Genomic DNA, 15727 nt, shown 5'->3' on the forward strand with positions numbered 1-15727 from the left:
ACTGCACACTGTCTGTTGTAGTTGTATCAACTTATTATGCTTCCAAGCCTTTACTTGTAATTATTCAGATGTGCAGAGTTTAGAGACAGCCACTAGAGCTGTAATACCAGGTCTTATCGGTGTGAACTGGTCGACAATTTCAATTGCGATAGCAAGTTTCTCCACTAGAGGGTACTGAAGGTAAGTCTGAATGGCAACAGCAAGCTTCAGTATTTAAGATGAACTTAAATTGTAATACCAGACTGGGACACCAGAGGGCGACAAGCAAGTTGTAATGCAATAGCAGCAATGGACACCAGTCGGCGCTGGTGGAAATCCCAATAAACACAGCACGAGCAGACACAATATAACACAAATGGGAAGTTTCAACACTAGAGGGCGTTATCAAGTTAAGATCTAAAATGGGATAAAGATTTTAAACGCTCAGATACTTTATCAAAAATAAAAATTAAAATTTAAAAGGGGAACAGAGATTTTACACTAAAGTATTTTAAAAGAATTTCATCTGTAATGACAACTTTTAAATACCAGAGGGCTGCTAAACACTTAGGTTGCCTCGGCGGGCAACCTCCCAACCACTAGAGGGTGTACGGGAATCAAACGTCAAGGGTAGCACCACACTTGACCACAAGGAGGAGCACGGGAGGACACGCTTCAATAGACACTAGCTATGAAGTAGTTTTCCCTGCAATTACGTGCTTATACCACAAGAGGGAATTAGTCTTCCTCTGTTTTGGGTGCGTTTTGAATTTCCCTCCTTAGTTTCAGCTCCGCCCCTTCAGAGGGGTCGTTCCTTTCCTGAATTCGCGTTCAGTTTAACAGGAAGAGCTGATGAGAGCAGACCTCTCATAACACAAGCTGTATCTTCGGCTGATTCTTTTAATAACCTCCCAATCGCCTAGCGCGCAATCTCGTTATTAACGCTGGTAGCGACCCAGTTTAAAACGAACGGAGGTGTTCAGTTCAGTGGTCTCACTTCGCCGGAATTTCGCGGCGGGAGGTCGAATCCGACGGCAAAGTCTTAAAGCGGAGTTTCGCGCAGTAGACGTGCCCAGGCCTCAATTTAATGCATGCAAAACGGCGCAGAGCCGCGCTCTTCAAAAACAACTAAGCTTATTTTTCTCAACGGTATATACCACAGAACAGTTTCTCAACAGTAACAAACACAACACGAAATTGCCCACATCAAGCTTTGAATCTCAATCGTTATTCAGCAACACGAACAGCGGAAAGTATTTCATAAACCCAAGCTGAGATTGTTTCAGTGTTTTACAGTTTGTACATTAAAAAGCCTTTTTCCTGGCCTCGCGTGGGCGCCAAAAATAAAAATGAAAAAAGGCCTATGTAGCGTATGTTGGTCATACACCGTGATACCTTTGTGAATATATATTTAATATATATATTTATATTTGTGTTTATAGCGTTGACCTTATTCAAACTCTTATAATCTCTGATATTTGAACTTAATGATATTAATTAAAGTTTATAATTGGCTTAAGCAATTAAAACGTTAATAATTAGTTTGAGAATGGATAATAATCAAGCTAAGTGAGTTCTTCAGGATTTTCAGGAAATTTAATGAACAAACTGTACACACTGTAATTTCAAATAATGAAAGTTTTATTAATAAGAAGAAAGATATTTAATTAACATAGCATGACCTTGTAATCTCACGGCATCACCGCAGGGGAAACCAATTTGACCTTAAAGGTGAGCTAGGCGCTCTGGCTTGTGACTAAAGTGTTGCTGAGGTTTAATTAATATAAAAATTTATCAAGAGACTTGATTCAATTTTCAGCTCTGGAGATGCGTAAGTTTAGCTTACTTTTTCGTCGATTCTCACCACTCGTTGAATACCGAGGCTCTCTGAGGTCCTGGGAGTGAAGGCGTCTCACTTAGTTTCGCAGTTCTCTCGCGGAAGTTTCCAGGCTGAGTCAGCGCGGAGGTCTTTCTTCGTAGGTTGAGTCGCCTCGGGCGTACTCGGAGCGTGATGACGCAGGCGGCAGGATCCTCTCTTTGGCTTACGGTCTTGAGCAGGAGTGTCTAATCATATGGACGTTTTGGACGAGAAGTTTCGCTAGTTACTGCAGATCCAGAACTGAAAATCGATTCAATAAACTTACTTATTCTACGACTTTCTTTATCTCGGCGGTGTTTCTCACTCTGGCCACGAATAAGTTCACCTGCTTTGATCAGTCGTGAGATCAAACTTCGATTGGGCGATAAAACATAAACACGATTAAAAGAAAAGAAGATATTCAAATCACTCGACGTATTAGTAAGGCTTTATACTCTAGCTAATTCAAGACGTCTCTTGTGAGCTTTGGTAAAGTCTTTAAGGTTCTTCTTTGTTTCTTTCGTCGGCGTGAAGGAGAAAGCGTCTCGCTTTGGAGAGGTTTGGAGCTTGAAGAGATGTTCTCTGCTGATCTCTTTGATGTTTCGAAGTTAACTCCACTGTGTGCCGAGCTGAACTGTTTTTCAAAGCCAGCGCGGTCACGCCCTAATGGGGTGTGTCCTTTTTCTGATTGGGTGCGAGTTCGAGGCTCACGTGACTCTCACGAGAGAGAGAGAGAGAGAGGACGGGGAGTTTGAATCAGCGATTCACAAAAAGAGTGGAAATTTCGCGTATCGAAATTTCTTATACATTTTAGTAACATATAACAATGAGTATCCTGGATTATTAATATCAAACATTTACATAAGATTTCATCCTGGGTACGCTGTGTTTACGTCCCAGTTACAATGATACGTTAGAAGTATTAATTCTAGTGTTAATTCACTTATCTAATCAGAGACAGAACTTCTTTTCATGGTTGACAACAGTAATACACATCATTTCAGTAGAAGGTGGACGTTCATCTGATGATACCGAAAGTGACATTAATACATATTGTTTATACACATTAATCAGAATTTGATTTCATTTCCGTTATTGTTTAGGCGACCCCGAGCGAGGCGTAGTTTCACCAGTGTCCATTTGGGGTCCATGCCGTTAGTCCGTTGCGGATGGTTAATGAGAGGTCAAACCGAGTTCACCCCTGCTAACCATTTGTTGATCCCTGCAAGCGATAATGACGAGACCCTTAGGCGCCACGTCATAAAAAGGGGGCAGTAAAACTCCCCTCCTTGTTTGAGGTTCCTGTTTCTCATAAGCATCATAAACTGGTTATCTTTTTTAGTGCCTGAAGAGAGAAAGGGGGTCGGGGCCATGTGTTCTGAGAAGTGTCTTTGATGTAGATTAGGTGTGTGAGTGTGTGTGGGGGCTGCAGGGTCTTTGCACCCCTGCGGTTTGTGCCTTGGTCGCAGACGAAAGGTCCTCTTCAGAATGGAAAAGTTTTAATTCAAAACTTTTCATTTCTTCATTTTGATCTCTTTATCTCGTTGTCCGGTCCATACTCCACTACAATATGGACCGGTAAAGACACTACATATTACATTATGGTTCCCAAACATGGAGCTTAACCAAATGAATTAAATAATTAATTATTAATCAAATAATAATTAATAATCATTGACTCAGCCATGTAGCATTTATGGCACCGGAACGTGGGAGATAATTATATTACTACATTACAATGCGCCTTCCAGGAGACCTCCTAACGTTCTTGTGTACAGTCGCTGCAATTCCTGAACCATCCAGCTTTTGCTTTTGATTCTTGCTAATGATATTACTTACTACATCACTTACAATACATTGTGCCGCTGTTTTAAAATTGTTTTACAATAGATGTTCCCCTTTTAATAAAAGGCACAGCCATCCTAAAAAGCGTTTGAAGGTTCTGCCAAAATCTGAGCCATATATGGTCAGGGTTCCTTGGAAATCCGGAAGTCCATTACCAGCCTGATGTTTATGGTAGTCCACATAGATCTGAGGGCCTGGGTAACTTATGCAAGTCATTTTTCGTTTTTCAAACACAAAAAGAATGTTTTGCTGGTCTAAAATGGAGTTTGGCAACAAATTTTCCATAGAGAAATGGTATATGCTTATCCTGGTCTGTTTTAACTTTGATGATTATATCACTTATCACTCTTGCTCACAGGTATGCTGTGTGGCTTGTCATCAATTAATGAGACAATTTCGTTGTTCTCCTGTCATATGTATGCATCTCAACAAAGGTACAAAACTGTCTCTTTGATACCTGTATACACAAATATAGTGCACAGATATCAACTGGATAGGGAGCCTCAGGTTCATCGCAGGTAAGATTTTTTTTTGGATCCAATCCTAGTGTAAGTGATAGATTTCCATGAGACCGCAGCGAATAGTTTTTTTTGGTTACCATAATTATTTTGTTGATACTATTATATTCAATTTTTATTTCAAGAGCGCTAACCACTCTATTCATACCACTTTAGCACTTTATCACTCTATTTATTTCCTGAATCAGAACATCTATATTGTTATAATAACCTGGACTAAAAAAATATGCTTTCACTCACTAACAGCAAGTACCAAGAATGAGGATATTGCACTTCCGTGAGAGCTACCTCCCAGTTACTCATAAATTCAATAGGTTTAGCAAATTTGCTGGTATAACATGAAATCTTGTTTTCAGGATAAATGTCTTTGGAGGAGTTGCTCAGGAGTGTCACAGAGAATCCTCTCTCTTCCATGGTGATATGTTTATGATTTTCATTGTGTTCTTATCAGTTATTTTTAAACTTAGATGATGTCAATTATATCATTTGCTGGAATCCAAGAGTTAAACTTTTCAGGCCACCCAACCCACTAAGCACATTGTTTTCCTATTTTGTATTTTCTCATCCAAAATTTTCTCAATTTTAAAGGTTTTATTTTTTCAGGCTAGCATTTTTTGTAACTGTTGTTCATAAAATGCCCCCTAAATGTTTTCACCATCCATGTCTTGCAGCTTGTATACCGGAGGCTCTCTCTGTATGTTTCAAAACTGTGAAATATTCATCCGTATAATTTTGCTCGTATCCTTTTTACATGTGAAATTCTAACTGTGTCACCGACCTAAAACTTAAATTGTAGTTTCACCTCAAAAATGACCTCAACAGGTTTCATTTTAATACTGCTGTGGTAATTATGGTTGTATGCACGTACCAAATCCTGTACCACATCAATGTATTTTCTCATATTAACCACTGTGAAATATTTCCACATTTTATTTCTAAATGTGTCTTGTTAAAACATTCACAGACTGATGCCCCTTACTCGTAGCAAAGTGAACAATGTTGTACCTTTTCATTAAACCTTGAATGTTTTTGTTAAAAAATTCCTTCCATTGGTCAGTTTGTAGTTTTTTCGGAACTTCCCCATCCTTTAGAATGTAATCAAATACTTTGCTTACTTCAGCTCCTGATTTGTTTTCGTAATACGCATACCCAAGCATATTTAGATAAAATATCTATACACGTTAACATAAATTTCATATTTTTGTTATTCTCTGATAAGTTGGTCATTTCCACCAAGTCGTCTTGCCATTGTTTTTCACAAAAACTCTTGTTTCTTTTAAATTACACAGAAACAGGTTTATGGAGAGTGTATGCATCCTGAGCTGCTAACCAGTTTTTAATTTCATTGGGGTTTACCCTTTTACCTATTTTCTCAGCAATAGCTTTTTCGCAAACTCTCAATCCCTCTGTAAAACACAGGGTCTGAGGGTGTATAATAGATATGTTTCATCAACCGCGCCGTCATATTGGTGCATGTAATAACGAGTGCGAACTCATCATTTTATTGATTCATATTCAGAAACCTTGTGACCTGAATTTAATGTATACAAGAAACTACAATTTATATATATATATATATATAAGGGTGGGGTCATATGTTTAGCTGGTCTGTATGTGTGAAGGGGGAAGATATATATAAATTAAAGTTTTTAAATAAATTATATAATAAATAACATAATCATAAATCACAGTCTTGGGCCACAGATTGGAGCAGGTGCAGTCACTGACTTGTGTTTGTGCAAGAGAAATATCACCCCCAAAAATACTAATATATATATATATATATATATATATTTCTGAGGAGAGTTTCTACAGGTGTGTAACTCGCAAATATTCACATGTTGGTTTGAGAATGTGCAAGTTACCAGCCTGATGTTTATGGTAGTCCACATAGATCTGAGGGCCTGGGTAACTTATGCAAGTCATTTTTCGTTTTTCAAACACAAAAAGAATGTTTTGCTGGTCTAAAATGGAGTTTGGCAACAAATTTTCCATAGAGAAATGGTATATGCTTATCCTGGTCTGTTTTAACTTTGATGATTATATCACTTATCACTCTTGCTCACAGGTATGCTGTGTGGCTTGTCATCAATTAATGAGACAATTTCGTTGTTCTCCCGTCATATGTATGCATCTCAACAAAGGTACAAAACTGTCTCTTTGATACCTGTATACACAAATATAGTGCACAGATATCAACTGCATATCAACTCGCAAATATTCACATGTTGGTTTGAGAATGTGCAAGTTTTATACAAGTGTGCGAATGTGTTATGCACCATACACACCGCTACAAATGGAGCAGAACTGTGAGCGTATGATATTTTTGTACTTGTGAGTGTAGAACTGGATTTGTGCACCTGCAGTGAAGGGTGTGTGAAGGTGTAACTGTTAAGCTGTACTTGTGGGAGAGGAAAAAATCTACATATTTGCAACTCCTGAAGAGATTTTCTCTGTGACTTTAATAATATACATATATATATATCTCCATCCATCCATTATCTGTAACCACTTATCCAATTTAGGGTCGCGGGGGGTCCAGAGCCTACCTGGAATCATCGGGCGCAAGGCGGGAATACACCCTGGAGGGGACGCAACACAGACACACACACATTCACTCACACACTCACACCTACGGACACTTTGAGTCGCCAATCCACCTGCAACGCGTGTTTTTGGACTGTGGGAGGAAACCGGAGCACCCGGAGGAAACCCACGCGGACACGGGGAGAACACTATATATATATATATATATATATATATATATATATATATATATATATAGGGAGTGCTTGGTTGGTTATAATCTAATGAAACATATGTATTTGTGTATGTGCTTGAGGGGAGGGGAAATAAATTAAAAAATGTCTTTTAATTCAGTATTATATTTGACTATATGGGAGACTATAATTGATTGAATGAAGGTGTGTGTGTGTGTGTGTGTACATGTTTGAAGTGTAGATTTATTTTGTTTAATTTTAAATAAAAGTTTAATAAAAATATACACATGAAATATACAAATTTAAAAAAATGAAATGTGTGTGTGTGTGTGTTTGGGAGAGAGGAGGGGTGGTGTGTGTGTGTGTGTATGTGTTTGGGAGAGGGAAGAAGGGACTTCCTGATCAATGAACACTTATGATTGGTCAAGGGGATGGCGGGGCTTCCGGCTAAAATTTACACTTATGATTGGTCGAGGGAAGGGGGGGGACTTCTGTTTAAAATTGACACTTATGATTGATAGATGGGGCAAAATTCCGGACGCTTATGATTGGTTGAGGAGGTGGGACATCAAAACTAAAAAGGCTTGATAACGTGGAACTCTCTGATTGGTCGACATGGCCTGTCAAAATAGTTTGATGAATTATGCCTCATATTCTCTCTCTCAGGCTCTCCCACCTACATAATTCATAAGCTGACCAACTTTGTGTTGTATATTGAAAATACAAATAAATACAAAACTAATGCCACGTCTCTATCCACTTCCAAGCTAATGACAGTCCTCCTGTTTGATATAATTGAAGGTCATGAGTGATTACATGTAAAAAATCTATAGAGCTCTGAAGACAATGTAATGGACCATCATGGTTCTACCTGTAATCTATCAGATGTTGCTGAGTATTAACTAAGCAGCTGTATCACACCATTAACTAAAATGTTGCCAGTCAATCATGATCCACAAAACACAAATTCCCTATTGAAGAGTATTGTTGTATTGAAGCATTACTGCAGTTTTTCTGCTGTGAATTTAAATAAGTATATGTTAAACCTGACCCTTTGAAATGTTTCTCTTCGAGACTTCCTCAATGACTGTAGCAGCATTTTTCAGAAGTCTCACAAGCTTGTATGCAATGAGGGGGTTGCTAATGAATTTTTCAGGGTCTTCAGAGGAATCATCAGTGATGCTTTGGAGATCTTGAAAAACCCTGTTAGAAACAGGAAAATTGTCAGAGTGATGTGTTATGTGCTCCTGCAGCTGAAGCAAATCACAACTTTCTGGGTTATATAATATATAATATTATAATATAATGTTTCAAATACATATGTGATTAGTAGTGATAATGTATATAATGCAAATATTCACTATAGAACATTTTCTTTCTATTCCAAATGACATTAAAGGAGCAATCTGTAACAACCAGCATTTACAATCAGTTTATACAGTTTACAGTTTCAAAACAGTGGAGAGGGCTGTCTGCCTCCTCCCCAGACAGGTTGCCAAAGTGTCTCAAAAATCTGAAAGTCTCACGGAAGACACAATATAACAGACTATGAATATCCTAAATATGAAGACATTTTACTATGGAATTTTTATGTAATTGCCCTACGAACATAGCACTGGACAGGATAGAATGTGGGGAAATTACTTTTTGGATAATTCAGTGGACATTATCTCTTTATTTTCAAAGAGTCTCAAAAATCTGAAAGTCTCACTGAAGATACAATATAACAGACTATTAATACCATGAAGATGAAGACATTTACTGTGGAATTTAATATAATTGCCCTATAAACAAAGCACTGGACATGATAGAATATCGAGAATTTGCACATTTGGCTAAACTCATTGGACATTATCTCTTTATTTTCAAAGTGCATCAAAGATCTGAAAGGCTTACTGAAGACACAAGACACAATATAACAGACTTGAAAAAATCCTCAATGTGAAGAAAATTTACTGTGGAATTGTTTTGTAATTGCCATGTGAACATAGCATTGGACATGATAGAATGTGTGGGAAAATTGCGCATTTGCCTAAATTCATCGGACATTATCTCAAAATTGTCTAAGTGTCTCAAAAATCTAAAAGGCTCACTGAAGACACAATATAACAGACCATTAATATCCTGAATGTATAGAAATTCTACTATGGAATTTTTCTATAATGGCCCTATAAACATAGCATTAGACATGATAGAATATCTAGAGAAATTGCTAATTTGGCTTAATTCATTGGAGATTATCTCTAAATTTTCATTCATTCATTGTCTGAAACTGCTTATCCAATTCAGGATCGCGGTGGGTCCGGAGCCCACCCAGAATCACTGGACACAAGGCAGGAACACACCCTGGAGGGGGTGCCAGTCCTTCACAGGGCGACACATTCACTCACACAGCATATATTTATTCATTCATTCATTCATTCATTATCTGTAACCGCTTATCCGGTTCAGGGTCGCAATGGGTCCAAAGCATTTTTTTTTTACACAAAATGCCACATTTTAGCACTTTTCCATTCACAGTCCAATTTACATTTTTTTTTTCCTTCATTAGGTTCTTTTGTTATTCTTTATAAATAAGATTAGTAAATAATTTTAATCCACCACAGTGTTAATATTTTTATCATAATCAATTTGATATCAGGCTTATACTCATTATTATATTTCTCATAGTTGTTGGTAATATTTGTATTAGTTGTTTTCCAGAATAAAAGTCTCTGTGAATGTAAAATCTGTTTGAGGAGATTATAAATGAGTTATATCCTGTACAGGACAGTAATCTGAGTGGTCCGATGGTGGACCAGCAGTGGTCTACAGTCAGTGGTGTGCCAGCCTTTTTATGCCAGTGGACTGATATATGGTCTCTGTCTGGGGTGGTTCTGTAATATCTATTGAAGATTCTTGATAATATGACAATTAAAATATAAAAATGCCATAGGACATATACCCAAATTTAGTTTGCACATATTCTATTGTGTCATTGGTATATTCACAGGGCCATTACAAAAAAAATAAAAAATAAAATAATTCCACAGTAAAATTTCTTTATATTCAGGATATTAAAAATCTGTTATATTGTGTATGCAGTGAGCATTTCAGATTTTTGAGACACTTTGAAAATAAAGAGATAATGTCCAATGAATTTAGCCAAATAAATAAATTCCCCACATTCTATCATGTCCAGTGCTATGTTCACAGGGCAATTAAACATTCCACAGTAAAATGTCTTCATCTTCAGGACATTAATAGTCTGTTATATATTTAGTGAGCCTTTTAGATTTTTGAGACACTTTGAAAATAAAGAGATAATATCCACGGAATTAAGCTAAACGTGTAGTTTTTCCACGGTAATGAAAGTTGTGTTTTGCCACCAATTGCACATCACGTCATTAAACATCTATCTACTAGTGAAATGCTTATATTTGCTTGTACTACCAAGCTTGATTCCTCCATTTCACCTAAAACACACACACATCTGCGTCAATTTCTTTAAAAATAACAACGGTATTTAGACGTTTCAATCATGTTGTTATTCATCTTCTGTGTATAAAACACACAAAACACAGTCCTAACACCTTTAAATCTATGAAACTATGTCTCACTTTCTTTATATAAAACAACATATAGCGTTTACTCCTTTTAATCTATACATAGGCGTCTGTACTTCTATATTTTTACAGAAATCATTTGCCTGTTCAGGAGATAATTAGCCAGCTCTGGCTCTGTTCTCTAAACTGCCTCCAATTTCAAGCACAGGGCCAATATTTCCTCTCATTTTAATCCATCTCTGGTCATGGAGATTTTTAATAAGGCAGTGGGGCTTTTTGGATCTGGTAAAATTTAACATTAACTATGTTCACTTTGTCATTTCATGGCTGCGAGACGCTGTTTGTATACCTGTCCCGTAAATACCATAGAGATTGCTCCTTTAATATTCAGGTGCCAAATAACAATTTAGTTCCAAAACATAATTAAGCACTTTAAAAAATGTTTTTCCCCCAACATCAACCAGTACACTACTGATTCATATATGTAATTTGTTAAATTATTCAAAGAAATATTAGATTTAAATGAAGACATACATGCAAATTCACAGGACACATTAAAACAATCAGTGTATATAGGTCATACTGTGTTTGCAAAACAAAAGATGAAATTGATCAAAGGGTTCATGATCGAAGAGTTGTGAGTAATACATTATTGCACAATATGACAAGAAACCCTCAAAAAAAATATTAAGTACCAGAAAACACACACTACAAATCGTAGTTGATGTTCATAGTCCATACATAACACAATCCTAAGTATCCTCAAAAACTAGCCTCTCTGTGAGACCAACATCACACAGCTAACAACCCCACCCCCAAAACTTTCATTTTCAACAACTCTCTTTATATTAACAATGTAATGAAACTTGGACCTGTAGGAGCTGCTGCTGTTACAGCATGTCCCTTTGATGCAGATGGGTATCAGTCTAGGTAGGATGTATCTTTGGTAGGACTGTCCTATGAAAACTCCTTTTTAGTAACCTGGTCACACAAATGGAACGTGTCTAAGGAGGTTGTGTCTTATCTGCCTTGAAGCGCTAATATGTTAAAATCTTAAAAGTTAAAATAAGTTAATACTACAATTAATTCTTCAACTTTTAGCACTTCAACTTACCTTTACATATAAACTGGGATTAAAAATAAAATACTAATAAATATATGCTGAGTGAATGTGTCACTCTGTGAAGGACTGGCGCCCCCTCCAGGGTTTGTTCTATCCTTGCCTCCAGTGATTCTGGGTGGGCTCCGGAACCACTACGACCCTGAGCTGGATAAGCTGTTACAGTCAATGAATGACTGAATTAATAAATACATACATTCTGTGATATGGTATTATGCCAGTAAGCTTTTTGATTAAATATAGTATAGAGACAAATAGTTCACTTAATTATTTATTTTACCCTTGACAAGGTGAACGAACTCTGAAGGTCAGTTTTTCTTCATGTCTTGGTTTATTTTCTCCAATGCGCAATACGTGCGCAGAGAATTGAGAGTAACTGAGCGCCATGAAGTATATCTCTGTTGCATCCTTCAAATCACTCCGAATGTAGGCTGTATTTCTAGGCTGTATACAAAGGATCCTTCACATTGGAACAGCCTTCTATGACATAGCAGCCGATCTCAACTGCAGCCTAAGCTTTGGTACAAAGCTATTGCTTTCTTGACAGAACATGCACACAGTGTATGTGGGAAGAATGCATAGTGAATTTCCTGATGGTGAGTGTAATTTCAAGACAAAAATAAAGATTTTTTTTTTTCATTAATTGCCTCTTTAATTAATCAAATTGAATAGCCACTGACGCACTAGTTGAAAGACTATTTTGCTAGCAGAGGTAATGTAAAGTAAGTCTGCTGAAAAAGCTTGTAAAAATGTTCATACATTAAACACTGTAGTATTTAGGGAAGACTGAATTGATGTTTATGTTCTTTCTTGATTTTTATGCTTCTATATTTTACAGATACCTGTACATAGCACAAGTTAATAGTTGTTTTGCTATCTGTAGATAAATATTCAAAATTTTATTTGTAAAAGCAGCAGCTCCTTGTGCCTTTGCTTAATCTGTGCCTCAAAAAAGACATTTGCTGCTATGAGGCAATTACCCCTAGACCCCACCTTCTTAAAGCTTTGCCCCCCCCCATCACTAACCTCTAATGATGGCTCTGACCGCAACCTTTTGGTCTGGCTGGACAAAACTATATTTATTTTACATATATGCTTTAGCATGTTTGGAAATAAATCATCAGGAATGTATTCATCAGGAATATTAAAATACATTTCCACAGATGTCTGCGTTGTATTCATGTAAAATGTCAATAAAATGTTCAAATTTGATACACAAAAAATATACACATAATTAAAAAAAAAAAAAAAAAAGGTAATATGGCTTCTTTTATTGCATGCACTTATCTTTACATATCAACCAGTAGCATTTGTCTGAAATTAGTGTTGTTTGGTTCAAGTTTAAACTTGCATTAAAGTAATTTGTAATTTTCAAATATTTTATAGATGAGAGGTATATTCACTTTTGTCGTAGAGTGTGCATTGTTAAAAGTGTGGTTTAAGCATTTATGAGTTTTTCTATAAACACAAAACAGTATTTTTCTATTAAAATCTTCAAAAATTCAGAGAAGATTTTACATGCTTATTTACTACAAATAAAAACTACTACATTAGGAGTTACATGGTAATAAATTACCTTTTCAGCAGGTATATCTGGCTTTCCAAAACTGCAATGTATTCACCAAGAGACTGAGAGAAATCTTTCTTTATACCAATGAGCTGTGTCATATTATCTGTAAATAAAACCGCATGTCAGCTCAGTTAAAAACAGGTTCAAAATAAAATATTATTATAATAGTAATAGCTAAATTGTTATCCCAACTGCCATGTACTTACACCCCTAATTAGAGTATCTATGAAGTGAGTAAACTTTTTCCATTCCATTTTTATACTAACATCCCAGGAGCTAACATACATACATCCATTTTAAATCTTCAAGAAAGCCATGGCAACTAATGAAATAGCCATGGTTAGGCATAGTCATATCCATGTATTTACCTGTTGAGGAGTAGAATTCATTTACTGCAGCACAGAAACTGCAGTGGAACATCAATGTAATGATCCACTTCACTTCCATTTTCTGTTAGTCTGAATGTTCAGTTAAAATCCGTATAATAATAAATCAAGCACATCCACAGTCCACACATTTGTAAGAGGATAAAATGTCAAAGCACAGTCTATCACTAAGCATTAGCTTTATCACTAAGCACAGTGTTGTACATGGATTTTGCTTAAAAATAGGAGCCACTGAGAAATCTGTGTGATGTCAGATGTCAACAAGGCGGGGGCAAGAATTCACAAGTCTCATATACATTTACAGTAAATCCATGCAATTATGTTGGGAAACAATGCAACATACATAATTATCGGTTGACAAAACAAGCATTACATAGATTAGTTTTGTGCAATATTCTGACTGGCATAAGTGGATAGCAGCCTATGGTAATTTAATACATTTTTTAAACAAAACTAATGTAAATTTACAGTGCTGTTTTAAAGTGTGAAAATTTAGCTTAACTACTGAGAATAATTATTTCACAAGAATAATAGCTTTGTCAATGACAACCTGACCGAATAGTCCACAGTTAAATTAACATGCTTTTTTTGTTAGGAACAGTTTGATGGATATTTATTAAGTCTAGTTTTAAGTCTAAACTGCAAGGTCAGTGGTGATTCACTAGAAATTAGAAATTTAATCTTAATCTGGGTATGTGAAAGTGGCCCTTACACATTTCAAACCTAAGGTGATAAGTATAACACAATATTATTCATTCATAGTATACAGGTTCATAAGAATATATTAGAATATCAGCATAAAGTTAATTTATTTCAGTAATTCAATTCAAAAAGTGAAACTCATTAATTTATATAGAAACATTACAAACAGAGTGATATATTTCAAGTGTTTATTTCTTTTAATGTTGATGATTATGGTTTACAGCCAACGGAAACCCAAAAGTCATTATCCCAGAAAATTAGAATATATAGGACTTAAGAAGAAAGATTTTTAATACAGAAATTTTAGCATGCTGAAAAGTATGTGCAGTATATGCACTCAATACTTTGTCGGGGCTCCTGTTGCATGAGTTATTGCACCAATGCCGCGTGGCACTGAGGTGATCAGCCTGTGGTACTGCTGAGGTATTATGGAAGCCCAGGTTGCTTTGAAAGCAGCCTTCAGCTTGTCTACATTGTTGGGTCTGGTGTCTCTCATCTTCCTCCTGACAATAACCTATAGATTTCCTAAGGGATATTTCAAAGGGATATAGATTTTTTAAAAAGTAAGTGAACTCGTCAAATTTATGATCCTGTAAACAAAATATTATGGAGTCCTAAAACTGGAGCTAGTTTATGAAACTTACCATTTTTTAAAAGTATAATTATCTTCCTGTTTATCTTTTGCTAACATTCAGTCTTTTGAATCTTTGTTGCTGAAACTAAAGCACGAAATTTAAAGAGACACTTTATTGAGAATCACAATGTGTTCATATGTAATTAAACAATGAAACCGAAACCAGTACAATAATTTACCAATTCGATAAATATAGTAAGAAATATCCAAGAAACAATGGTTTAGACCATCTGAAAGGAAGTCAGCAATAGATGATTATCCTAGCAACATCTTTGCATAAGACCACATTTCTTAACTAATCAAAGGTGGATTGACAATTCATTTAAGAAATGTGTTACATTTTTTGCACACATTACAGTTCAGTACAGTGGGGACAGCGCTATTGTAATACTATTGGGCAACTGACAATATAAAAGCTTTGTTCATACACAGCTAAGTAACAGGAACATTTCAAAATAGAAAATCTGAAATAATGAAAAGATGGATGAAATAATGAATAAGAAACCACAAGGCTATTCACTTAACACATAAAAATCCACTTTTTAATGTGTGATGGCCAACAACATGCCTGCATCAGAAACATTTTGAATAATAGAGTTTTTAACATTGCTGACTGACTCCATTGGTCAGAATCACATTGGACTGTAGTGTGTGTGTGTGTCTATGATACATCACTGTTCATGCACTGCAGGCAGAGTTGTTCATTTGAATTTTAAGACTTGAAATGCAGACTCAATCCACTTCCGTGAGGCCACATGGTCGTCTGAATTCCTGACCCCTCTCATGGAACCATTTATTGGACACTGTCAAAAGGAAATGTGGATGTCAAAAACAATACACAGAAAGTTAT

The 15727-nt window shown here is 36.1% G+C and overlaps 1 protein-coding gene across 7 annotated transcripts in view; it reads right to left on the minus strand.

The window, feature by feature from the left end:
* Positions 1-14435: 14435 nt before the first annotated feature.
* The window catches only part of LOC136668150 (prolyl 4-hydroxylase subunit alpha-2-like), a 79977-nt gene continuing 78685 nt past the window's right edge, over positions 14436-15727 (minus strand). For all 7 annotated transcript variants that reach the window (XM_066645475.1, XM_066645473.1, XM_066645474.1 and 4 more), the window contains one exon: positions 14436-15680. In XM_066645475.1, coding sequence (XP_066501572.1) covers positions 15610-15680 — 71 coding nt within the window. In that variant the 3' untranslated portion in view covers positions 14436-15609. The remainder of the gene's footprint in view (positions 15681-15727) is intronic.

This window comes from Hoplias malabaricus, chromosome 15 (genome assembly GCF_029633855.1).
Source record: "Hoplias malabaricus isolate fHopMal1 chromosome 15, fHopMal1.hap1, whole genome shotgun sequence".
NCBI classification, from domain to species: domain Eukaryota; kingdom Metazoa; phylum Chordata; class Actinopteri; order Characiformes; family Erythrinidae; genus Hoplias; species Hoplias malabaricus.